Below are 27,715 nucleotides of genomic sequence, written 5' to 3'. Positions count from 1 at the left end.
AGCCTGCTTATGGAAAGCCAAGTAGCTCTTGCTGCCAGGAGAGAAAGACTCTGGGACAGGGACCTAAATGAAGATCACACTTCAAGAGCTACCCAGTCCGTGCATGTGTCAGATAGACCTCTGTGACTATGATCACTCTAGTAGATTGGTTTACATGAAGCTGACAGGCCCATGGCTGGGGAGGCAGTCTGATTTTCAAGGTAAGAGGTATTAATCTGTGACATTTCGTTGCTGTAGAGCTGGGGACCACTCTGTGAGGTAGTGATAGCACAGACAGGGATATCTCACTCTGGATAAGGGCATTCTGACTAAAGAGCATTTGTGTGTGTGCGGGGGGTGGGGTGGGAGGTGATGATATACACTGTGGCTGGTCCATCTTTATAGTACAGTCTACAGAGAAACCAGCCGGTGGGTGGGGCTCAGCTCCTCTCAGATGGACAGGCCTTTGACTGGACTTTCAGCCTCTGCAACTATAGGAAACAAGCTGAGTTCACCTTGTAAAGTATTTGTGATGTAGTTACACAAACCCCTTGACATTTCGCTCTCTTGCCCCATCAGGCCCGTCTATCACTTGAAGAGTTCAATGGAAATTGTTTTCTCCCAACATTAAAAGTTATTTGGGAGCTTTTAAGACACAGCAAATATATTTCTGAAAGAGAAGTTTATTTGCTTGTTTAAGAGCCCTGCACTTTATATATAGAGCTGATATAAGCTGCTGCACAGGAGCCTCTAAAACGGTTTATATCCACAGTAAAATACATTTTTGTGATACTCATACAACAGTTAGCCCAGAGCCAAGGGCTCTGTGAACTCTGCAGGTCTCTCAGCCTTCACAGCTGTTACTCATCTCCACCACATCTCAGGCCTCCCTCACTTCGTAGCCTGGCCTCAGACACCAGCCTACAGGTTTCTCAAGGTTCTTCTGCCTAGGGTCTCCGAGAAAGATCTCTGAGATGCTGGGGCATGTGGCTTCAGGAAGCCAAAACAGGGCCAGATGCATAGGCCTGACACAGTCCTGGCTAATACTCTTTCTGACTCATTTTAGTCTTTTCTGCTTATAGGAATAACTCTTCACTCTTTATTCCTGGTGCATGTTCTACTAGATGGATACTCTTCTGAGAAGACAACCCAGCTCTGGCATATTTCTACTAAAAATTTCATTGATCTAAATGTTTATACTGGGTGGTAGATCACTTGCCTGGCATGGGCAAGGCTCAGTGTTCAGTCTTCACTACAGAAAAAACAGACCAACAAATGACAAGATCATACAGTGCCTGACTGATACTTGCTACAATCCAGCTGCATTAAGGCTGAGTCCAGTTACAAGGCAGTAAAATTAGAGAGTTAAAGAAACCAACAGCCCTGTCACTAGAAACCACCTCTATGAGATCACTAATTCTTCAACTCTGGGTCAGCACCCACACAGTGCCAGCCAGACAAACATAGAAGTCGGGGCGAAGGCAACAACAGTAAGAGGTTCCTGAACACACACGGTGAGCAACAAGTTATTCTAAATCAAGCACGTGACAGATCCGAAGAGTCTCTGGAAGCACAGCACTGTGACAGCCTAGGCTCTGAGCACAGGCTGTCTGGCCTACACTGTAAGGGACTTTGCAGCACTGACCGCCAAGAGTGCTGCTTCATGCTTCCGCTCAGCTCTGAGGTTACTGAACACCATGAATCAGGGTGCAGTCATTGTACTTACAGTCTTATGTTCTTAACAGAAACATATGGTTTTATTATAGAAAACAAAGGTTTTTATTATCTTCCTACCATCATCTGTCAACATGTTAGCATCAAATGGTGTGGCTATGGGCTGCGTTGCATTAGAAAAATTGGTTTTAAAAATTGCCATTTGAGATGCTGACTTGAGTTTCATAAATATCACTAAATTGAATTTTATCTTGAGATTGGGGCAATTTCTAAACATTTCTGAAATGGACCTAAACATGCTTCTGTCATTTTGTACAATGTATTTAGGTAAAGGGGATTTCTCAGCATTGATAATTATAAAATCAAAGTACCAACCAATTCTGAAAAATGCTGAAGATGCCAACCTCCTGCACCATCACATATACAGCTGAGATCTAATGCCTCATGTAAACATAAACAAGCATGGCTATTTCACTAGCTACACATTTGCTTTTGTCTTTAATAAATGATAAAGTTATATTCATACCAAAGAATTATTTTAAAGCACATTTCTTTATGATTTATTATGAATAAATGCTTAATTCATAAAGCTTTTTTAGATACCTATATGGGTATATAAAACACCCAAAGCCTTGTAAACTTTCTCAGGTGAACTTGAGGAGTGAGGAAAATTTAGAGCCCTTCTCTGTATCAACCTCCCGACTCAAGGGTTAGAAAAAATAGGAAGAGAAAATGAGTTCCCAGAAGGAAACAGCAGGAATACAAGACTGAGTTCTGGAGCGGACATGTGATGGGTGAAGGGAGGATAGTATCCAGCAAGATCCTAAGTTTTATTTCCTTAAAGTCTAGAAGTCCTACTAGACATTTTGGGTAGAAGTTAAAAGGAAACAGACTTATATTAGCCTATAAATTATTAGCAGAGAACTGAGAAAATTATAGTAAGTCTTTCAAAAGCAAGTCAGTTTCCTATCACTGTGAACATCTGAACAAACCAAGGCCTCCATTTCTCTGGGGACCAGACGAAGGGACTGCTCAGCTGAACCTGCAGGTGTTAGACCCCCTCTCCTTTGTTCTAGATCTGAGGATTTGTGGTTGAAAGGTAAAGTACTGTGCTCTATTGGGCTTGACTCAATGACCCTCACACTCCAAGGCACAAGCCATAGCATTTGAATCCCACTTCAGATTAGGCTACAGTTTCTTCTGGCACCCCTGATGGGCCCTGTATCATGGGAGCAAGCTTTCTTTCCCTGTAGAAGTAAGGATCCAAAGGCAAGGGTAAGGAGAAAGTGTCAGAGGCTTCAGAGGATAGACCCTAGGGGAAGTGGGACTGCCTCAAAAGAAGAATAGTTAACTGGTACATTTTGAAGGAAATTCTGCAGCCTTCTACTTCCATAAGCAGAGAGCTTAAGCTGATGACAGAGAAAACCAACCTAAAATATAAGACTCTGGGGCAACCAGAGGTTCCAAAGGGAGGAGGAGGGGGATGAAGAGAAGGTGATGGGAAGGAGAAGGAAAAGTTGTTTTAAGAAAGGCAGCTTTTGCTGTGATGCAAGTTCACCAAGTGAGAAGGTATAGAAGCTCCTGGCAGCCAGACAACTATCCAGGGAGTCCCTGGAATGGAAATATCCATTCCCATCAAATCCATGTGTGTCTCTAACTCAGGGAGGACAACACACTGGTACAATGCCAATGCAGGTCACAACAATGAGCCAAAGGTAATCACCTTCAAGCTTGTCCCTCAAGTACAGGTTCAGATCCCACTGTTCCTCACAGGCAAATGAGGGGAAGATACCTCCAAGGCTAGGGAATAGTAACTGAAGGTGAAAATTTGAGAAAATCAATGTTTCTTATACAAAACATACTGTAAAGCAGCGCAAAACCACAGGTTTAAAAGATAAAGTGAGAGGAAATGAGAGGAGAAAAAGAGAGGGGGGAAGAAGGGAGGAGAGAAACATAGAAAGAAGAGGAGGGGAGGGAGGGAGAGAGTGTAGGAGGTAGGGAGGAGGAAGAGGGGTCATGCGCAGGGAGAGAGAAGCTTGTTTGTGAAGGGTAACAAGTACTGCAGAAGTGCTGTTTCCTTAATAAACAGTAAAGCACAAAGAACATGAAAGCTCACTCCAGCAAGTGGCAGAAATAGATCCTCCAAGGCATTGTTCTCTTTTTCTCTGAAAAGGAAAACTTAAATGGAACTGACTGAGCGTCATGTGGATATATCCTTTTTCTCACTAGAAACAGAGTCTGTTTTCTGAAGACCCTTACAACAACCATGGGATTGGAAGGAAACTCGGAGATAATCAAATCCAACATGCCTCCTTTAAAATATAAAGACACTCGTGCTGGAGGCAGCAGTCACTTGTTTCCAGTCACCGAGTAAAGGAGCTTTATTCCAAACCTCCCAGTAACCAAGCCAGGGATCTTTCTGTTACACAGGGCAACTCTGAAATTAGCAGGACTCGGGTAAGAAGTGAACTCTTACCTAAAGAGCCGAGAAAGGGGAAACACCACACAGAAAGTCAACAGCTGCTTGTGAGTTTGTCATTTTTAATACATGGTCACAAACCCAACTAATCAAATCTTCCCTTTCTTACATGTCCTAGAGTGACGTTAAAATGTTGCGTGGACTCAATACAAGTTAAGTTTTCATCAGCTTCTAAACATAACAGGACCTTAAGCATGCTTCCTAAGTCCCCAGCACCAGTGAAGTTGTAGCTTTATAAATATCGTGGTGAACAAGAAATGCTGTCTTGTCACATTCAAGCCAAATAACAGCTGGACTTTAAAAATAAAATTTTGAAGACATTTGCCTTTTATATTTCTAATTTCTGTTTTCCTTGCTTATGGTTTTGTCATTTGATTTTGATGAGTGGTTAATACACGTGCACAGCTGCCTCTCTTGGCGACCTCTTCTTTGCTTCCTTCATGCCCGGGGCTGTGAAGCAGGCCTTCAAGCTGCTTACTAAGAAATACCATCCTTTTCATGGCTGGCAGGCACTGCCCTGGGAAGCATGGCTGGGGAAGGACCGGTCTTCTGGTTAACTTACAAAATTTTATACTTAAGAAGCCCCATAGGAGGGATGAGACCTGCTAGGAGAGCAGAGCCCTTTGAGGTGGCTGTTCCAACGGCTAGAGGGCATTGATCACGCATGGGTGAAAAAAAGGTGATCTCTTAAACTTGAGGCATAGCTCCCCTTTCAGCACATGCTCTTAAGAGAGCTTATCTTGTGGGTGTTTGGTAGAGGACCACAAAGTATGTCTCTTGGAGTTTTGTTCTCAGCGATGATAAAGTGCCACTGCCATATGCTTAGACTTCTCTTTGAATCTTGTATTCCCTCACTAGACCATAAGCTCCAGATGCTGAAGGGCACTACTATTTTAACTTCCCATGGTTTACCCAACATCTAGTTCAGTGGACTGGCACTCCACAGACACTCAAGAAATGTTGGCCCATTGTTTTGTTGGACCATGGGCTTGATGGCTGAGTCCATACTCTTGAGTGTTGTTAATCTGACACTCCAGCCCCTTTCCAATCTTCAAGCAGTATAGAAAGAATATTTTGTGTACCTGATAACTATCCTGACTTTAATATGAACTGTAACTCCAGCAGGATTTGCAATCAGCTCCGGCTTGAACAGATGCCAGGAACTAGCCTGGAGTCAGCAGAAGGCTGCTCCCCATCCCACAAGTCTTCACAAAGGCACTGCACTGCTGTCCATATTAGTGCAGGTAACTCGATTCCATTCATGAACTCACAGTCCCCCAGAGGCACATGAGGTCTCAATGGCAACTCTGGGCAAGCTTCTGAAGGGAGGTTTTCACACGCTCCGTAAGCTCCTGGGCCACTACAGCCTGTCTACTGTTACACTCATCAGCATGCTGCTCCGTGTGGTGGGGTAACATGAGAACTGATGTATGGCATGACCAGCTATATTTAGGGGAGAGGAAATGGGCCATACTGAGGAAGGTCACAAGAAGTCTGTCCAGAAAAATGAAGGCATTACAATTATCTGGGCTGTACAAAGGTATGATGGTATAGAAGCTAGAACCCAAATTTTCTATCCAATTTTAGGTCTATCACTACTGGCATTGTAGCCTACAGAAAGTTACTTAAATTTTTTTCAGCCTCAATCTTTTAACCTGTAAAATGGAGAAAAAAATAATATCAGCTAGGTGTTGTGGAATATAGATAGCATTTGGGAGACCGAGGTAGGAAAGTCATGTGTTTAAGGTCAGCCTGGGCTACATAATAAGACCCTATAACAACAACAAGAACAACAATAGTAATGACTTCTTCACAGAGTATCTAAAGATTATATGAGAAAAGGCTATGAAAATATCAGCTCCTCTGGCATATGAGCACTAGATAAATGTTTGCTAAAAAAATAAGTAACTAGGAAAATGTACTTGAATCTAGACAATGTGGGTATTGAGTGGGATTTTCACAATCGTCTGTAGATTTTTCTTTGCTGTTATGATTTTTATCTTTTTACAATGGTTGATAGCTCCATTCACACAATCTCATCAACTTGATTAGCAGCATTTCTGAGAGGCAACTTACTATATATAGCTAATATATAGTTAAGAAATCAGATGGAAGTGCCGGCAGAGCAAGGGTCAGATGACAGAGCACTGCAACTCCTGGCCCATAGCCAAATGAACAGACGAAATCCCCCGAAGTGGTGGACATTGCTTAGTTCACTCTATATAGCCAAATCAGGCACTCCACAACTCAGCTTCCCAGGGAGACTGAGATGCACCGACCGGAGACCACCGGGCCAGCTACCATGTCTGTGCTACAGTCAAACTATTAACCATGTCAATCATTTGGATTCCATGGCCAGCTAGACAGAAGAATCTCCACCCCTGCCAGTGGAAGCCTGATGGTCTATGTGCCTGTGACAATGGCAGTGTACCCTTGATACACAATTTTTATGGAGGAGAGCAGGGATGGTCCTATGTTTAGGTCATTTATCTCTCACTTCTTGCTCATTGTCCTGTTCTTCTTCCCCTCCCTCCCTCTTGTCCCTTTCTTTCTCGCTGTTGCTTTCTCTCTCTCTCTACCACACAAGCACACAAACACATGTACAGACCATTCAGAATTTATGTTTGCTCTTTGCACCCAGGACTACCCTCAAAAATTGGTATCTCCACCTGATTCAGAAACCACGCCTTCTGGAAACTCTGAGGCCTTGTTCCTATTTGATACCATCCATCTCTCAGTGTTCATACCCAGGATTTAAAAACTGCCTGGGGAGGCCCAGTTCAGATGTTGCTAAGAACTACCTTTGTGTGTTTTTAAGGGATTAGGGTCCTGGAAGAAACCCTTTCAGTAAAAGGGGAACAAATAAGACTCTTCCCGCAAGCTAAAAAAAGGACTTTCACTAGGACCTGAGATGGGTAAAGGATCCTGTGACTCTTAAGAGAACAAATTAATCTTCCCTGACTGGTGGGATGGGTTCTGCCAAAGAAACAGCTAATGGGAAAGCCAGTCTCCACTCTGTGATGACACAGTAAATAACCAGGCCACACTGCTAGCAAAGTGCTGACCTAACCTATAAATTGTACCCGGCCTCTGGGGAACAATTTCTGCTGACGGGATGCTTGGTGCATTTAAGACAAACAAACAGAAAGGAAGCAATGAGGACGGCATCGACAGAGCTTCAGGTAGACGTCCTGAGAGTGAGACCGCCCTTTCCAGCAGACACTCGGCAGACTTCAGGGTGGTTAGTGCGCAGACCCAGAGCTGGGTTTTTCTTCACAAAGAAGACTTTTTTTTTCATTATTATGTTTCTTTCTTTTCTCAACAAGAATCTAGTAAAGTAAGTGATACTCAGAGATCTGTTCATGGGAATGTACAAAGATTTTTTTTTTTTTTTACTAAAACTTTAAAATAACATCTTGAGGTACTTGAATTGCTTATGTTCAGTAATAGAGAATCCAGCATCATCTCAAAGCCCTCAACTCTAATATACACTGAAAACCAACATTTCATTTTTGGCTAGAAAGTCAAGATAGTGACTGCCAAGAATGGTCATAAGGATCTATCTCATGCCTAACTCAGACTTACCTTCAGGAATGCACAGAACAGCAGAGACACAACTAGAGAAAGCCACTCACCCTCTGCATCTTCTGGCCGAGTGAGATCGATGACACCTGGGCCCAGCTTTCCATCATCATTTGACTTTCCTGTTAACTGAGGCCCCAGGTTCTCAAAACGTGTTCTTTCCTAGGAGAAAGAATATTCAGAGGCTTACTCTGATTCCACAGCAGCCACTTGCTTCCTTCCAGTGTCTCTTGGTTAACAGGCACAGTGTGAACTTATGAACGTCACATCTGGCCCCTCAGGCTATGGAGACGGCAGCAGGCTGAGTGTGCCACTGACAAGACGAGCAAACTGGAAGTCTAGAAGGCTGAGCCTGGAAGGAAGGAAGGCCATAACAGAAAACCTGCCAGAGTCACTATGCTTGTCTCACCCTCTTTGTTGGATTTGGTTCTGTAATCTACGAGAAACGCAATGGAAAGTGGGGCCAGATGTGCAAAAACTTAAGGACATTCTTACTAAAGCCTGCTGCAAAGCTGAATGGGAGAACAGTCTTCCCATTTAGAGATCATGATTCTGGGCAGCAATCCTGACAAAGTACAAATTAGAACTTTATGTACCAGGCTTTCAATGTGCCACAGTTGGTCGAGTGGACATTGCTAGAAACAAGTCTTCCAACTATGAGTTCCTGGGAAAGGAAGAGTGTGTGACTCACACCCAGTAAAACAAACAAACAAACAAACAAACAAACACCCCGGAGGGTTCAATACCCTTGCTGCTTTGGGAAAGAACCCCCAAGGCGGTTGGTTGTTCAGCAGTTCCTGTAAGAGCAGTAGTCTGAGGCAACACAATGGAAGGAGCTGCGCACCTCTCAGATCAGTGGCAGGGACTCACTGGTCATCGTGAATGTCGTCGAGTGTTCTGGGAACACTCAGCCCGGAACCTCACTCTCACCTCCCATCTCCATGCTTAAGTCTCTAGACTCACACTTGGCTTTGTGTTATCCTTATGAATGAATGAAGCCTTGTTGTTCATTACTATGAAACCATATTAAATGTCATGTCAGTTTGAATGTACAGACATGAAATAGCAGCTTGCAGCTCCGGGGATGGTTTCTGCATGTTATACTAATGCATTATGCAGCAGTGTAGTGCTGATTGCTGCTCAGCCTATTGTTCAATGACCTAGTTCTGCGCCGAGTATGTTCTGTATCTGATGGAAACACGCCGAGCGTTCTGTTCTGCAAGATGTTTAGAAACTTGGAAATATTCGGAAGGAGCAAACATACAATTACTTGATAGAGGATGTGCCTCATTTGTACAGCCTCACTGCATTTGTGCTTCCTAATACGATTATTTTTGAATATCATTATATTTCTATAATTAATTCCCATCAGTCAAATTGTTGCAGTAAATTCTCCAGTTTCCCTTCATCAGGGATCACACTGAAATCTTTGTTGGGAGAAAACACAGCATCAGCCTTGCCTTAACCTAGCACTGTTTCTAGGAAAGCTTTGCAACAAAACATGGTCATCTAGCCATCATCTCTCCAACTGCGTTACACCAACTAGTTTCAACAGTGACGTGTGGGGAAACCTCTGAAATGTGACATGTATAAAAGACAGACTGAAAATCAAAACCGAAGTGAATGTGGTTTCCTAATACCTTCTCATGTGAAAACACGGCTGCACGGGAACAAATTCACCCAGATGCAGCCCACTACACAAAGCCACCACAGCTATGAGCTGCTGCGTGGGAGCTTCACACGTGGTCAGGGAAGGACAGCTGCTTTCCATCAGCCCCGTTCTCTTTTTGAGGAGCACTTTGGGCTGTGGTGATGTAAAGAGAGTCAAAGTGAAGAGCACTGGAAAGCCACGTTCGACCTTTGTTTCTGGCATTGTTTCTCTAGCGTATTTGCATGTGAATACCTCTGTTACAGGCCAAGATCTTCGCACAAGAACAACCTTTCACTGCATTTTCATGGCAGGTGGGGGCAGGACAATTTTCTCTAAAAACCAACACTATGCCACCTATCAGTATGCATATTCCACGGATCTTTCTAGTCATTCATTCTCTTTGATTTTCCTGGAAAATATTCTATTAAAAAAAAAAAGTTCCTGAAAGAATATCAGTATTTTGACAGAGAAGAAGAGGGAAGATTACATGCCATGCTTTGTAAAACCCCGAGACAACAAAGCTTACATGATGATAATATCTTTTCTTTCCTAAAAGGGAAGCGCACTCACAATGCAGTAGTATCAGCTTGTTTCTAATCATAACAAAAACATCCAGGATGATCCGTAACACATTCACGGTGTCTTTGAAGTCAGACAATTTTTCTGACTTCGTTGAAGAAACATTCTTCTGCAAAGACGCTTTCTCTTCAAAATATCAATATTTTGACAGAGCAGAAGACAAGGAAGAGCATCCCATGAAATACCAGTTAAATAGGCAGAAAATAAATCAATGATAAAAAGTATTGGGGGCAGTGGGTTGCATTTTCAATTTGATAATATTAAGCACTGTGTTTGAGATTAAAGCAGGGCCCTGAAAAGCCAAGCCCTTTCATATAAATTTCCACCCAGTCTCCCAGAAGATTTCCTTCTTTTCTTCAAAGAATAGCTCAGAATATTTATTTGCCAGCAGAGCCCGAAGACAGGAGGGCCGACATCCACCAGTTAGGTCTGTGCTGCTGAGCAGTGCAGAGATTTCCAGTGTGATGAACACGAGCCTCGAAAACACAGGATGTGGATGTGGGCACAGATCGAGTATGGAGATACTTCAGAGTAAGAAGCTAAGTCCCTGGCTGCTAAACACCAGAGGGTTTGCCCCTATATGGCACAAACATGGACAGTGAAGGGTATGTCCCTACCCCTTGAACTAGCCCTCCCAATGTACACATTTTCCAAGTAGGATCATTTGAGATATGAGCAAAATTCCTCAGGGTGAACTTCACCCCATGCCCCACTCTTGAAATCTCCCTGGTTTTCATGTTGATAATAGAATGTGCATTCTCTGTGCTGACGCATGAGCAGACTCTCACTATGTACTGTCAATCCCAAACATGCAGGCAACATGAAAGTTACTGGGAAAAAAAAATTAAAAGTCAGTTCTGCTGTGTTGTAGGGACTGCTGGATCCTTAAGTGCTTTGAAATTATGATGTATGAGGTAGATGTTGCATATTAAATAAAGATATTTAAATGATAAAGCCTCTGTTAGTGAGAGCTGATGAATGTTAAATGTTATAAGCCACAAGATGGTAGCATCCATCATCCCTGCGTGTTCTCGGAGTCAATGATGGGGTGGCCTCACTGCTGACAGACAGACTCTGATTATTATCCCTTATTTCCAGAGTCACTGAACAAACCACTCAGATCCCCTGGCATTATTTTTAACTTTGCATTAAATTAGCAACTTTTCCCTCCCTTCTGAGGCAAGATTGATCAGTTACATCTTGGCACCAGTGGAGAGAGAATGAATTTGGGGGTAAATAAAAGACCAGAGGTTTGTTCTCAGTTAGGCAAGGAAATCAGCTGCTTCTTCCTGGCAACAAATGTGAAACTGTGATCTGGGGAAGGAACAGTGATGAAGCAGTAAGCACACAATAATGGATTTTCTTTGCACTTAGATAAAAGCTGAATTTTTGATGTGCACAGTATATTTTAATAAAATTTTATATACTATGTTTTATACACTTATTGGCTATTCCATAATAATGTGTGTGCTCACAGTAAAATTGCTCTTAAATTTATGTGTGTTATTTATATGTTCCCACGTAACAATGCTTTTTGTTGTAAAAAATATTCTGTTTATTAATGTAACTTTACAACCACTGCATCCAAGATCCGTGGTAAATTAATGACATTTTTATTATTTTATAGTGTCATTAAATTTTTACTGATCACTCCATCAAACAGAGGCAGTAAAGGCCATAATGTAAACTGGGACACTTAGATCAGGCAGCAGGAAGACATTCCATGGAGTCTGAAGAAAACTGCTGGCAATAAATGATATTTATACCATCTTTAAGCATGTGAGACTACTTGGATAAGTTTGGCAAAACCGTTTCAGTAGTAGAGTGGATGGTGTACTTAAATAACAGTTTGCTTGCCAAAGAGACAAGCCGCTTTCAAACCATATGCAAGATGACGGGTTGTAGCTGTCCCCAGAAAACCAACACATGAAAAGGAATTCTGTGCCTCACCTTCCCTCTGGGTCACTGAGGGTGGCCAGCTTGTATTGCGCCTCAAGTCCTGTTAAGACGATCCCCTTCCTACAGCCAGAAGGGGAAATGGCATATGCTCGGAGGAGTCTTTGTTTGTTACTTTACAAATGGATAGATTCTATTCTAGACCTGTCTAGATAATGATGCTATATACTTTTACCCTGGTGGTCTAAAAGAGAGGCACTTCACCTACCTTTATTCAAAAGCCCATTTGTACAGATTGTCTGAGTGTGGTGTCAGTCATAGCCAGAAAGCAAACAACTGTGGGGCTAGTGGGTGTTATTACCTATATTGTAGTTCTAAAGGGTGAAAAATAATTACCTTGGGTTGTTTTTACATGTAAAATACATTATAATTAGGATGTGCTCGACACTGACTTTCTTAAATAAACTTAAATGTGTGTTATTAACTAATTGCCAAATATTCTATTTATATATATATGAGATAGTAAATAGAAAATTCTGTGCCCATATAATTGTGGAATTAGTAGCACCAATCTCTCACATGGGGAATCTGACATGATGCTTTTTTATGTAAATAAGAATTTTGTTGTTACATAGCCAGATGAGCATTTAAATATTTAAAATGTTTTAAAACCTTTCAGATTTGCAATAAAGGTGAACACCACGGCTCATCAATCATGGTTTCGTGCCCTCCCAAAACACAGGCATTGCAGTATTCTGAGATGCTGTAGGCCAGATGCTGTAGCCTCCAGTGAAGGCTGCAGGCCAGAAGGCTTATACCAGGCTACAGATGACAGGAGCTCTTTAGCTACCTCGAAGTTCCAGCTATGTCTAATTTTTGAGCACTTCCTGAATAAAGGTTTTCTGTCTTCATTCCAGTTCCAAGCTTCAATCTTTTCTGAGCATTTTGATTTTAGTTATATACTAGACTGGCTCTTCAATACTGGAGAACACTGTCCTAAACTAAATATAACAGCTGCCCTTTACACAGCATCCCTCTTGTCCTGCATTTGTATGAGAGCCAATTGGCTAATAGTTCTTGTCTCACTTCCTTCTTTACCCTTGTCTGTCCAACCACATGGGCTAGCTGATTTTCCTTCCACAAAGCACTGTGGGACCTCCTGTCATCTTTAGCCTAGTGCAAGCCTCCTGGCCCGCAGCCTTCACTGGCTGCTGCAGCGTCCTAGCTGGTGCTAGCCCTGGTCACTGTCTTCTCTGATCTATCTGTTCTCACTACCTCCTCAACTCGTGCAATTCCAAGTGTCTAGGTCAGAACCTTCTATCACTTCTGTGTTTCCAGTGCATTTTAGTCAAACCCTGGCTTGCAAGGTACTTCATTCACTGCTTCCCACATGCCCTTTCAAATCCAAAGTTGCACAATTCTTCCAGCAGGCGTCTTTTGCTAGGGGTGAACCGCGACTCATCTTTTGACAGCACCATCACCCTGCCTTCCCCACAGCCTCTGGGACATGCTTTCTTCTCTGTCTTCTTGCCAAGGCCTATTCATATTGAAAATCCACATTTTCTCTGAATTCTATATCTTGTCTTATTGACCCACTTTCCAATATGTCCAAATAACTACATAATTAGCCCCTGGTTTTCATCATACTATGTTCAACAATCAGGGTTTGGTTCATGTGCATTGCTGAATCTCCACCAAAGGGTTTTACAAGTCCAGGATTATATCTTAGGCCTTGCTATAGATCTTACAGAGCAGTTAACATCTGTGTCCACAAGAACCTGTGGTCTCATAAGGCCACACACCAGGGAGTGTCTAGAAGGAGCAAGAACCACCACAAATGCGTCAAGTTGTGACCGAGATGCTTGGATTCAATACATTCTCCACTGTATTGGTGATAGCTCCTTGATCAAAAGAATCTAAACAAACAGAGCCTGATACGAAACTTAAATATTCTTAAAGAAGGAAGATAAACAACCTTTAAAGAAAAAAAAAGCTCAGAAAAATGTACTTGCTTATATAGCTTAATATGCACCTAACTTGAAATTTCTGCAGGCAAATACAGCATCTTTGCAAAAATCTTTGTCAAATACTGGCAACAGAAGACATTCCCTACCAAAAATGCTTGGCTTATAAAATAGTACACAATTTCAAAATAAAGTTTTATTTTATTTTGTTTTATAAGTAGACAAATAGAACATAAAATGATTCTCTGGCCCACTGTGGCCTTCTCTGGACATAGTTTCCTATGATTCAATTCTCACACAACATTCTTGACACCACAAACACACACACACAAACACACACAATCATATTATTGACTTGCTATACATATCTTTTATTTTATAGCCTAGAGTTTACATTTAAAAATTTAATAATCAAAAATATGTTTGGGGCTGGAGAAGATGTCTCAGCGAGAAAGAACACTTACTGCTCTTGCAGACTACTTGACTTTGGTCCTCAGTACCCAACTCAGGCAGCTCAAAACCATTGCCTGTAACTCTACTTCCAGGGGATCTGACATCTTCTGGCCTCTGTGGACACCCGGACTCATGTGGTACACATAAACACACACAGGCACACATGCACATACATAATACATGCAAACAATATAAATAAGAGATAAATAAAGTGTAGTTTTGACACATAAGAAGGTGATGTTCTAGAAGAAGCCTTTCAAGTACTGGGAATCACTTTTACAAAGCCACTTTGATGCTTCCAGAGTCAGCACTGATGATAATGGGGCCTCTGACTGGGAGAAGTGAAGCTCCTCATTGAAATCTATTGTCCAGTAATATTTTGTTAGCTAACATTCTTAATTTATCTAGCTACTAAAGCATCCTTAACAGCAACATTTTACTAGTACTCATGAATGAGTTAAGCCCTGAGTTTTCTGGTTCTGTTTTTCCCAGAGCACAAAGATACCTCTTAGAGGAAAATAAGCAAGAGGGCTACATGCTGAACAGCTTGATAGAACAGAAGTCTCTCCAGTGAGAATTTCCACCAATCTGGTCAGCACATAGCCCTCTGTCCTCTCATTTCTACCGAGGAATTAAGCTGAAATTAACATGACTTTGCTTATATGTTTTTTCTACTACCTTTCTTCAGAAATGGACATTTTTTAGCCAAGGAAAATTTCTAACAGTAGACTGCTAAGTAGAATAAGAGGAATGTTTGGGCAAAGTTGAGAGTGTAAGGAAAATTGTTCGTGTAAAGCCCTGACATATAATTAGAGTAAGGTGGATTTCCCATTTCCCAGCAGGAGCCCAGCCCTGACTGGAAGGTCATTCTATTGTTCAACTGACTTATGAACTTATATTTTTATTTATCTGTCTCTTAATTATTAAATATATCTACACATAAGTAATTAAAATATATTTTCATTGCTTTTATAAAAATTCTGAAAATTATTTTGCTTAAAAGTAAAACTAAAATAGAAGAAGAAAGAGAGTTTATTTTAGTTATAGTCTATAGTGCCAATAGGTATTTCATTCTTCCACTATTTTATTATTATTTCTAGTAAGATGTATCTACATTGTTATATGCTTCCTATTCTTTCCTCTCGTTTAGCCTAACAGTGGTGCATGTATTCTTATTTGTGGACTTGAATGAAAAAATACTGAAGAAACTACTTTGTTACTCATCTCTTCTTTAAATCCCATGGACAGAATAGGGTCACCAGGGTATCAGTGGGAATACTAACATGCTGAGCAATCTATTACATGTTAATTTTTAAGCCGGATGTAAAAGCTTTATAAATGATATTTTTCTGAATATTAAAAGCAAAAGGAAATCAAACAAAAAAAAAGAGAGAGAGTTTATTTTAGCAGGACTTAGCTAATGGAATGGCTAATCGAATGTAAAGCCAATAAGGCAGACATTACATCTTTAGAGCAAGCTGAGGAGCCATACAAACAGACCCATAAGCAAGCCGGTCATAATATGTATTCTCTATGGCCTTAGTGACAGATTCCACTTGGGGCCGGTAAAAAGGCAACAAAGGACTTTGTCAAGAAGAAATGCTTTAGTTGAGCTAATTATAATGTCACCCCAGAAAAGAATGGCATTTTAGGAAGAAGTATAATACATGGGAGTCCAAAGGGCTTTGGAATGCTACATCCAGAAAACTCAAAGAAGCTGTAAAGCATCCAAACAGAAAATCTCAACCGAGTAGTACCTGGAGCTGCTCAGGGAGAGAGTCACTCACAGAGGGGCAGATGGAGCTATGGGGATGCTTGCTCCTCACCCTGCAGGTACCAGGGAACCTCAGAGTGCTTGAAAATGGACATAAGATCTGGCTACCACATGATGACCATGGCTGAGGCCTACATTTAGTTCTGAGATGCTAAAAGGCAAAAGGATACATCTCTGGTTGTGTCGACTACTGATGTAGGAGAACAGATAGTTTTAGGTCAGGATGTTGTTAATGTTTAGCTTGAAATATTTAGCAATAGTCTTTAAATGTTACAATATTTTATTAATTTCTTTTCCTGTCTTCTCTTCTTTTTCTTGCTGCAAAACTTTCACACATATAACCTCATTTAATCATTTAATTGACAGGTTATGTTATTAATCTACCCCCTCCATGTCTGTCCCTCACTTTCTGGAAAGCACTCACACATAACTTTTTATTTAATCAATGCAATCCCATGGCGCCGGTATTTCCTTACCCATTCTATGGATTGGGAAGTGACACACAGTAATCAAATGTTAGAGTTATGATCTTAAATTTACCTCAGCACAGATACCTACCTAAGTTGTAATTTAATGGTTAAAATATAAAGAATCTCCTCACCATTGTTTTCTAAGGATGGCCATGGGTGTAACTGAGTCCAATGAGGGTTTTTACAGTTGGTGCTACGATATTATGACAAGATAATAATTTGGACACAAATGTGTATATACTGAAGAAAGACCATGTGAGGGCAAGAAGGGCAGATATAGGAGCCAAGGACAGAGGCCGCAGGAAAAAAACAAAACAAAACAAAAATCCCCAGCCCCATTAGCATCTTGACATAGGAGTTTCAGCTTCTAAGACTGAGAAAATAAATTAGATGAGGAAGGGAGGGTGGGAATGGGAGGGAATGAGGGAGAGGGAGCAGGATACAGCTGGGACACAGAATTAATAAAATATAACTAATAATAAAAATTAAAAAATAAAATACTTCTAACAATTTCTGAAAAAAAAAAAAAGGAAAATAAATTTCAGTTGTTTGAGCCACTCAACCTGTGGTACTTTGTGATATATAACAAACGGTTACAATGGCAGCTTTTCCTTCTTACCTCAATGCGTCACATAATGGAAAAGTAAAGTTTAGGGGCCGTTACCCTCAGCAACAATTCTGCCAAAGCATTTGCAGTCAGACCTGACCAGCAGTTCTGTGTGCACGATGCTGTGATTTCCCCACCTGCCCGTCATCTCCCACTCGGTTATCATCTACCCTCCTTTTCATCCTCTAGCTATCTACCGCATACCTGTTACCTATTAGCCATCTACATACCTATCTACCCACCTATCTATAATCCATCACTCAATTATCATCTGTCTGTCTATGACCAATTCTTCAAAGGAGAACATTTCCGCTTAGAGAGAAGGAAGGCTTCTAACGACTCATCAAAAGTTGTCAAAAACCAGAAGATTCAAACTTGAAAAGAAGAGTCATAATCAACAAGAATGACAGGAGCTGTTCAGATTTCTTCCTGACAGGAACTGTTCAGATTTCTTCCTGGGGTGCTGGGTTGGTGCTTTTTAACCCCTGGGCCTTGCTCCTTGAGGAGGAAAAGTGTATCATGACCCTCTCTCCCTCCATAGCACTGGGCCCTGCAAGCAGAGAAGCACCACATAGCACGTGCCTGCTGAAATGAACTACTGTCAGCAGAGCTTCCTGGGGATATGTTTTATGGGGCTTTCAAAGACATTCTCGAATGATGTATGACAAGCTTCCCCCAGGATGTGAAGGGAACACTAAGCCAGAAAAGTTCTGTCTCGATAGTCCTGGTAACACCCGTGCATCTCCTGTGACATGCTTAGACTCATGTCACCGACTGTCACGTGACAAGCGACATGACATGGCAGCATTAGTCCTGAAGACAGGAGACCATTTCAGCCTTGGGAGCTGCTGAATTCAATTATGTTTCTCTGGGTGATAGTGCTTACTGAGGTCCTGTAGCCAAACGCTTTCTGTTTCATTCATATGGTTTTAATATGGTTTTAACCAATTGCGAGGTTATTTATAAGTTTGCAACTCCCAAGTAGACTTATAAAGCACCCAGATTTAAGCAGATCCAGTTGTGTGGCAGTCAGAGGCCTGCTTATATGTGGTTTTAACTTTTTTATTCCTGCACAGAGGCATGCGGCAGATTTGTTCCTGAATATTCTCCGATTATTCAGTAACAAGTTCACAAAAGGTTTCATTGTAAAATTACAGAAGCTCCTTTGAAAACTAACACATGATTTAAAAACAGGAAATTCTATCTCACTTAAACCACCAATAAGACACTATTAGTCTAACATTCCCCATATGAGCAAAGGACATAAAAGCAAAATTAATGGCCAGCTAGCAAATATCTTTGTCCAAAGACAGTATCTTGGGAATTGTACGAATTTGATTTCCGATATCAATGTAATTTGCAGTGTGTATTTTCAACATTGCTCATTGAAACACAGGTACAATTTATTCAAGCTAAAGACATCAAAACTATACAAACCAAAAATGAATATTTTCTTCAAAATTACTCAATGTACTTTAGTTTTAGCAGGCCAGCTAATAATTTTTGAAGATGTTTCCCCCCCACAGAAATATAAATATATACAAAAATGAAAAAGTATAAGGCATTACAACATTGTATCTGTTTTAATTTATGAGCTACATAAATATATCATATCCCCTAAGAGGTTTTCCTGTAATTTAAGGAAAATGTGTGTGTTGCAAAAATAGCATATGTTTTTTAAGAGAAAAATAGGGACACGGGGAAGCTGTCACTCCAGAAGGAAACATAAAGGCCTCTTTACTCAGAGAGCTCTGAGGCCAGAAGGGTCAGGAAGCTTGAAGCTCTGCAGCCTCTACCAACATATCCGTGGCCTCCAGGCTCTAAGCATCTGCTCCTTCCACTCGGCCACTCTTTGCCAGCCATGCTGGTCTCTGTTTACTGCATCCTGCAAAACCAAGGAGCTAGCTTATCTCTGTGGATTCTTACTGCTCTGAAACTTTCTGACCCAATAATATTTGCCTCTTTACCTCTCCTAGTTCTCTAGCCTACACTGAAATCACTTCACTGTGTCACAAAAAGTTCTTAGCAGTTATTCCTATTCTCAAGGAATGCACTCAAATTTAATTCCTTTGTCAAACAAGCATACCAAGCTGTGGTCATATTTGGTCCCAGGGTGTCTGTTTGCTGCTTCAGAAACTCTTTGCCTTTCACAGGCGCTGGAAGGGAGGGGGTGACAGGGGAAGGTGAAGGAAAGAAGGCAGTGAAAATCAGAGGAAAGTCATTTTCATCTAATTGGCTTCAAAGCTGCCTCTGTCTCCAGGCTGTGTCCACTGTGGGGGACTCAAGCACTGGATACTGCACACCCCTCCCACCTGAAAGAATTAAACAGAATGGCTGCTACTCTCTTTCAAAGGAAGAGACTCCTTCAAGTCAACATTTGTATATTTTACTATAGCCTTCTCCTAGGGGAAAGGAAGCATCATAGAGTCAAAGACACCACAGATGAATTAGAAATAAAAATAACATAACTGTGAATTACATCTGATTAGAAAAGAAGCTTTCATTGGGTAAAATTAAAACTTAGGAACTGTTCTCACTTAGTAGTAATGTTTACAAGTAATTCTGAAAATTGGTAATTTTTAATAGGCATTTAAAAGAAGTAGAAAATATTTAGGAACCTTGTTGAAAATAGTACTCCAAGATGGCATGTCACAAAGGACAAAAGAAAGTGTCCAACTGTGGCGATATGTGTTAATTGTATGGCTTTCCAAAGCTGTGGGGGAACTGGTGTCAATTACAGTATAATTACCATTACTTCCAACAGAGTTAACATGTAGTTACTACAAAGTAGCTCACAATTAACTGGTGTCACACTGCAGACTAAATAAGATACAAATTAAAAATTCCCAAATGGGGTCACAATACTCTTCTAAAAAAATAAAAATAAACCTAAAGTATAAAATTAAATTAAACAAGTTGTCCCTGATAACATCACAAACAGCCTTTTCACAATTATTTCAAAGGGGGCACATTCAAGTGACTTAGTGAGGACACTCTATTTCTAGATAGTGTACTAAAGAAACTACATGAAGACAGAAATGCATACATTAACAAAGCCTTGAGATTTCTCAAGCTAAATCTATTGCAATGAAATTACAATTTTCTCACTTCTTTCAATTCTTGAACATTGAACATTTTTTATTTAACCAACACTGGACAAGCGGTTGCCTTCATGGGACCACAGAGACACAGGCAGGAGTAAGGCTGAGTCCGGGGCCAGGGCTGGGTGCTTACACAGACTAACAGGTTATTTGCTGTGTATGGTGGTAAATCCTGTCAATTTTTTATCAGGAGGTGAAGGGAAGGCAGGAAAAGTGCTACAGCTCAGCTCATAGGAGTGAAGTTCCTTCTTAGTCACTAACAACAACACAGGAGACAGAGGTGTTTTGTATGGGGGAACAAATACAAACAAGCTAAACATACAGCTAGGTTTAGCTGGAACTGTGAAGCTGGTGAGAGGACAAAGGGAAAGTAGCTTTCTTTAAAACACAGCTACAGTGTCTCTGCTCTTCTGTTTTCAAACATCTGGGCTTCCACTGAATTCCTGTGTAAGCGTTCTTCAGAAATACTGCACAGGACTGTAGAAAGCTGATGGCTTTGTAACAGACTTCCAGGATAGAACTGTTGCTACACTCCTAAATAATCAGAGTGGAAACTGCTATGGGATTGTCATCTTCTCGTTAGCATGCTAAGAATAAACTCTGTAAATAACATGTTAATTAGTGTAGCAGACAATATTTTATTAGCAACTTGTGTTTTGCATATTTTTGAACTTTTTCTTTTAATTTCCCATGCCTGACTTTTCTTTCTTCCTTTTTTTTTTTTTTTTTTTCCTGTGGTATGCAATGCCTTCTTGAGATTAAATGCAGCTAGGCACATTTGTAAAAGGCTGTGCATCTCCTTTGAAAATTACATAAGCATATGTACAGAGCCACAAAGCTTTGGGGCAGTTTGTTCTCCCTGAAGTCAACTTTTTGTTCCTTTTGCTGAATATGAAGCCTAGGAACAGACATTTATTCTTGCCCCTGCTTTTATAATTTACTCTGCTAGATTTCTGATCACTTGTTAGGCACCAAGGGAAACCAAGCTGGTTCAGGGGGTGACATGGGACAATGATGGGTGTGTGATGATGCCAGGCCACTTCCTCTTGTTCCCACAGTGCTGCTGCATTCCTCTGATTACTGCAGTTTCAAAAAAATGTGCTGATCTGTGTGTGTGTCAGGCAGCTCCGCCAAACCTCAAAAGCTAATATCCCGGCTACAGTATATTGTGCATGTGATGTAAATGAGCAGGAGGCTCTACATATCTGCAGTTTGTCACCGGAGAGCCCAAAGACATAGAGAGTGTGCTAGTAATTACTGTCCCCATCCTGTGTGAATCAATGATGAAGCAGAAGAACATAAAGACTACCTGATCTTGTCAACTGATTCTGATTGACATAAATCTGAAGTAGTTTCAATTCAAGGTATAGCCTTGGTGGAATGTTTTATTTATTGTCACTGTATCTGGGGTAGGGTGGGGTTGTCATCTCCATATTCAGAAGTGAGAGACTAAAATGCTGTTGTATTGTAGCGTAGACCAATGAAGTTTGGGACTGCACCAGCTTTGTTTCTTAGTAAAGTCAGAAGTCAGTCTTCAGATTTATGTTTCAACAATTTAAAGGCCAAGATGATGGCAGCATTGTAACTGAATTAACTCAGTTCATAAATTTGAGGTTTGGCTGATCACTCAGGATCAGACACAAGATAGTAATGTGCTTTAAAATGTGGAATTTTAACTCCTGTGAAAAACAAATGTTTCTATATAGTGGGACAGTCATTTCTACAAAGTTAGAAAAGGTGCTTCATCCATGTGAACTGTTTTCTAAGTGAAACAAGAACACTTCCAAGGGCCTGAGAACCAGATCCTCAATAAACAAGCACACTTTATGTGTCCTGTCTACTCTGCCTAGTCCAGGAGAGACCTGGAAAAGCAGCAGAGGAAAAGAAATTGTTTGCTCGGTCACAAGATCAGCTAAGGAGAGTTACTTAATGGATCTACACAGTCTCAAAGAAACCAAACAAACCAAAACAACAAAAGCTCAACAGTTATTCACAGAACAACTTCCCATGAGAATATTATAATTAGAAGAGGTTTTAAATGTTTGTAGAATCTTTAACTGAAATTTCAGAACAATTAATGACTTAATAAGACCATGAAAATAACAATTACACAAACTATTGAAGTTTTAAGAGTACATCTCCTTCTATTTTGTGTTTGATTTTGTCTTTTGGACAAGCCTCACTATCTAACCCTGCTGGCCTGAAACTTGCAGTGATCCTCCTGCCTCTGCCTCCCAGGTGCTAGGGTTAAAGGTGTGACGCATGCTTATTAAAATTTAATTCTCACGAAAATTTCATGTCGTATGTAATCCAAAGAAAAACAAAAGCCAGGGGCTGGAGAGATGGCTCGGAGGTTAAGAGCACTAGCTGCTCCTCCATAGGTCCTGACTTCAGTTCCCAGCAACCATATGGTGGCTCACAACCATCTAAAATGAAATCTGGTGCCCTCTTCTGGTGTGCAGGTGTACATGCAAACACACATTGTATACATAGTAAATAAATAAATCTTAAAAAAATAAACAAAAACAAAAACCTAAAAAAGATTATATCGGTTTTTAACCAATTAAATAAGTTTATATTTAAATTTGTATTGATTAGAGTAAGAGTAAGTTCTTAACAAATTAGGTAATAGACTAATGAGGTAATTTGCTAATAATTAGTTAAATAATTAATTAACATAAACTTGGCCAATCAGGTTAAGACCTATCATTCAAAGGAGGTTCTGACTTGTGGACTTGCTCTCCTGTGAGAGTCAGGATATGAGAACAGATTGTTGGAATGCTCAGACCCAAAGAAACAGGCCTGAAAATAAATACATCTATTTAGGAGCTGTCTGATTTAAAATATTAGTCTTCCCCTGAAGACTAGTCAAGATGTCTGTGGACTCACTCTTGTCCTCACCACAGTTTTAGAATTCTTTGAGTTCTGTTCTAAACATTCATGATTAGTTTTACTCTCTAGACAAACTGATTTAACTACAAGGAACTTTTATATGAATGAAGACCAGTTTCTTCTAGTCCTTAAACATACCTTTTGATATGCTTTTTAACTTCATTAAGCCACCTTTTAATTTATTATAACTGGAGAAGATAACCTCAGAAAACTGTCTCTGGGAGCACATGAAATGCATACTCTCAATCCCTTGGCCTTGCTGTGGGGATGGATCAGGAGGCTCCTCAGCGTTCAGCCAACCTTCAGATCTTACTGCTCCAAGAAAATTAAAACACACACACACGCGCGCGTACACACACACACACACACACACACACACACACACAGACACACGTTGTCTAAACACCAGAGATCTGGGGTACAACAGACCTGATTTACTTGAAATGGACTGCATTTCCTCTCCACAACCTCTCCTTGCCACCACCACCCACAAGGATGATAAACAAAAAATTGCTTTATTTATGGAAAACCAGAGAAGACACAGTACTTATTTATGTACCAGTCCACGGCTGCCAAGCTCATTCCATTCCAAGGAGGCTGTAGGCAAGAAGCCCAGAGTATGGCCAAGCCTCTAAGTAAAGCCACCGCCTCACTTCCCAGACTCCCTTCATAGGCACCGATGCCCCTACTCAGCCATGGTGACATCAAACACGCTATTAGCCCTGTGTCTACAATCTCATTGGAAGCCATAATCTGCTGATGTTTCAGAACTCTCTGAGGGAGGCTCAGTAACTGGAGACTTGTCTGAGTCCCCTAGAAAACAGGCCTCATGCTGTAGCATTCAACCTCAACTCCTTTTGTGATTTTGCTTTGCTTAATTTCCAAGACTTCGCTTAGTTGGAGGCATAGATCAGGACATCAGGAAGATAGCCATCTGTGTCGACTTCCGAAGCTCTACAACTCAGCACTCACTTCATAAATTTAAATTTCTGAAGCTGCTTGAGGCTAAGACTTCGTGCCCTTAGCATTTAAGTAAAGGAAACCAACCTTAGATTCTGTGAAGTCTGCACCCCGCCGGCCCCGTGCTGTGCTACCTCCTCATGCAGTAATCCCCTTGTGGTTTGGGGGGACCCTTCACAGGATGCACGTGCTGAAGCTCCCACAGCTGTGTTGCTACAAAGGACGTAGACTGTACAAGGAGACACACTACATACAGTAGCCCCTCTTCAGAACAAGTTAGCAGCAGCAGTTGCCTCTTGGCACCGTAAGAGCTTGGAGAAATATCACCAGTAGGCAGACACTGTACTGTAACCACAGCAAGCCTGAGGTTGTGGTGGGAGTGGAGGGAGAAGGGAGGGATGTGGAGATGGGGAGATGAGACAGGACGAGGAGGAGAAGGACAGCAGAGGGCATCGGGAACAGATCAGATAATGGGGATACATCCTCATACGCATGGGGAGGAGGAGACAGAGCAGCACATCCTCAACACCAGACCCACCATGCCGGAAGGAAATCAGCAGCTAGGCAGAGCACGGAGAGATTCTGACCACAGCAAGAGGTAGTCTTCTGTAAGATCAGTGTTCCCTGTCTGAGCAAGGCCAGGCACACCATGAACATGCCTAGGTTACTGAAAGGAAAATACAGCTTCATGTAGGCAGAGGAACTCACACACTCACAGTCTGGCGTCTGCTCATAAGCATACAGCTCGGGAACAAAAAATTTAGATTCAGTGCCAGAGAAGGGGACAGAGACGATTAGGACAAGAGTTTTTCCTTTGAATTACCAGCAACAGTAAGCCAAGTGAGGGTAGAAATGCAGAGACTACAGGGTTAAGTGGTGTCTTTGAGTCCTCAGTGCTTCCCTTGAGAGAGCTTTGACAGGGTTTTCCTGACAGGAGGCTAAGATTCCTGCACCTGAGAACTTATCAGTCATGAACACCCACAAATTATACTCATTACTTCAGCTTTTCATTTTTGTTTACAGACCCACATGCCTACCTTTGTCTTGCTGGGAGGGAATGACTTATTAGTTACTATGTAACAAGTTCATTGTCTGAAAGTTTATTCGTCTGAGAAATGTTCCATTTACTTAGGCCACTATTACCCTCCCTTCTCTCTTCTTTCTCCTCCATCTCTCTCTCCTCTCTCTGTGGGTGTGTGTGTATGTGTATGTATGTGTGTCTCCTTCATCCCTCCCTCCTCTTCTCCATCGTGGCCAATCACTCACTCTCTCCCCCAGAGATTCAAAACCCCTATCACAGAAACCTCGTATCTTGCTACATCCTACTTTGGCGCCCTGCCCTCACTACTGCCTAGGTGAGAAGCCAAATGCTGCATGCCTGGCATATCTATACTTGGGGCCTCATCAGGATGTTTCTCTGCAGTCTTTCCATGGCACACTGCAAGCACTTCCTGTTTTCCAGACACTCTCCCCACCTGGTCAGCCCAGACTCCTTTATCATCTAGCACCCGGTCCGCTTGCTTCTGGGTTTCTGCATCTGGCACATGGATCTGATCTACCTCGTCTCCTAAAAAGGACAGAGCAGGAATAGCCAACCATGTGTCCATCAGACTAGAAGCACTTCTGGCCCAACTATCTTCAATGTCCTAGTGCTGGAAACCATGAGGAAGTCAGGTTTACACCCATCTGCATTACTTCACACAGACCATGTTATTCATCATTGCCCACAACCTTGTATATTTATCATTTCTTCCTTTCCAGTGAGTAAACAAAGGCACTCAAAAGTAACAGGCCGCAGGTGTCACAGCTGTAAGGCCATGTGGTTGAAGTGAATGGAGCATTCATTAGACTGAAGCTGAGACTCTGACCTCACTGTGACTTATTTAAAAGGGTTTTGTTCCTTCTGCCACTGATGATGTTTGCCCAGACCCAAGGATATTACTTTACGTCAGCTACATCAGTGTTTAGAATATAAAAGGCTAAAATTTTAATGGAAATATAAAAGATAAAAGAATATAAAAATGTAAAAACAAAGTTCTCTGTTCCTAGAAATGTGTCTTCGTTTTTAAATTTAACACCAAATTAATATTAAAATATAAACCAAAACAAACAAACAACAAAAAAAGACTAAATCTTCTTCCAACCTCCTCTCCAGGGGTGTTACTAATTTAGATAACTCATACTTGTAGTAAAAGGACCCAAAATGCCCTTCCCCCTTTTTTTGTTGTACAGATCAAACCTAGGGTCCTATTCATGCCAGGCAAGTCTGTATCACTGAGTTTCATGGAAGTGTTTGATAGGCCAGTATAACTTTTCAAACCACAAGTTCATGAAATTATTTCTCTAAATTTGCTTCAATTCCAGAGGTGGAAAAACTGAAACTGATTTTAATGTTGATAGCTTCTTATCAACACATAGAATAGGATCCCAAACTTAACTTTTTTTTCCCCCTATGTTGATTTCCCCATAATAGAACAAATTCAAATGATCTTTAGTAGGAGTTACTGGGACTGGCAGCCAATAAGATATGAGAACTAGGGCCAGTGGGCAAGGCATGTCACAAGACATTCTTTGTGTTTCTTCAAAGCCAGTGCAGTGCTGTTGACTTCATTTATAAAAAGACATAAAGGGCAAATCAGTGTTGTACCAAAAATAAAAGCAAGCATTTCTCTCCATAGCAGGAAGACAGTACTTTGGGAAATTCTAATCTTAGTTGCAAATGTCAAGATTACAAACTGGATCATAGCTAAAAGTGAACCTCTGCCAGAGTGCTCCTGAAAGCACATTTGGGACAACCAGATTCAAGACAATGCTGAAAAGGGATCCAGGAACGAAAGAAGGTCATTTCCACTGTAGAATTTCAAATATGCTCTACAGAGGCAGAAGTGAGAATGAAAACAATCAAACAGCAATAGTTACCACCATAAGAGAGTTGAACAGAATCAGAGATGAACACAGATAGACTACGTGTTCCATTGTAAAGCAGCCTCACGTGTATATCCAGTTCAACACATAAATACACATACACATATACGGTGGGGGAGACAGAGAGAGAGACAGAGAGAGAGAGAGAGGGAGAGGGAGAGAACACTGTTGTTGAGGGTTCACTAGGACACATGTCAGAGACTGACACTGTGAGAAAAACTGACGTTTGTCCGCTACAATGGAAAAGATGTGGGCTAAGAAACATGAGTGTGAGAGCTTCACTTTCAGTGCTCCCTGTATGCATGTCAGCTGATGATTTGAGCTCTTGGAACCTCATCTTCACCTGCAAAGGGAAGTGATAGAAAGTTTATCTGTAAGGAGGGTTGTGAGGGCCACCTATAACTGATAAACAGAAAAAAAACTGCTCTGCAGACAGAACCCTGATATCCTCATATCCTCAAAACTGCAACTGTCAGAGGAGCCTCCTAAGGTAAAAAATAAAGAGCGAGAGAGAGAGTTACTGTCACTCACCTGTCTATGGATATAAAGGCTTATGCAAACTTTACTGAGGACTAAAATGTCATGTAGAATGGATGTACAAAAGTTCTGTAATTTGTATCAACTTAAATCATTTTATATGCTACCAAGTGTTTACTAAACATGCCTGAAAGACAAATGTCTCCTTTGACCTTAACTCTAATAAGGAATTGGACAGCATATATATTACAC

General features: G+C 41.2%; 1 protein-coding gene across 5 annotated transcripts in view; it reads right to left on the bottom strand.

The window, feature by feature from the left end:
• The window catches only part of Sox6 (SRY-box transcription factor 6), a 379,078-nt gene that overhangs the window by 34,845 nt on the left and 316,518 nt on the right, over positions 1-27,715 (bottom strand). For all 5 annotated transcript variants that reach the window (XM_060366990.1, XM_060366988.1, XM_060366991.1 and 2 more), the window contains one exon: positions 7,768-7,876. In XM_060366990.1, the coding sequence (XP_060222973.1) occupies positions 7,768-7,876 (109 nt within the window). The remainder of the gene's footprint in view (positions 1-7,767; positions 7,877-27,715) is intronic.

This window comes from Meriones unguiculatus, chromosome 14 (assembly GCF_030254825.1).
Source record: "Meriones unguiculatus strain TT.TT164.6M chromosome 14, Bangor_MerUng_6.1, whole genome shotgun sequence".
Lineage (NCBI taxonomy): Eukaryota > Metazoa > Chordata > Mammalia > Rodentia > Muridae > Meriones > Meriones unguiculatus.
The sequence above is the reverse complement of the archived record's forward strand: the minus strand, read 5'-3'. Positions and strand labels throughout refer to the sequence as shown.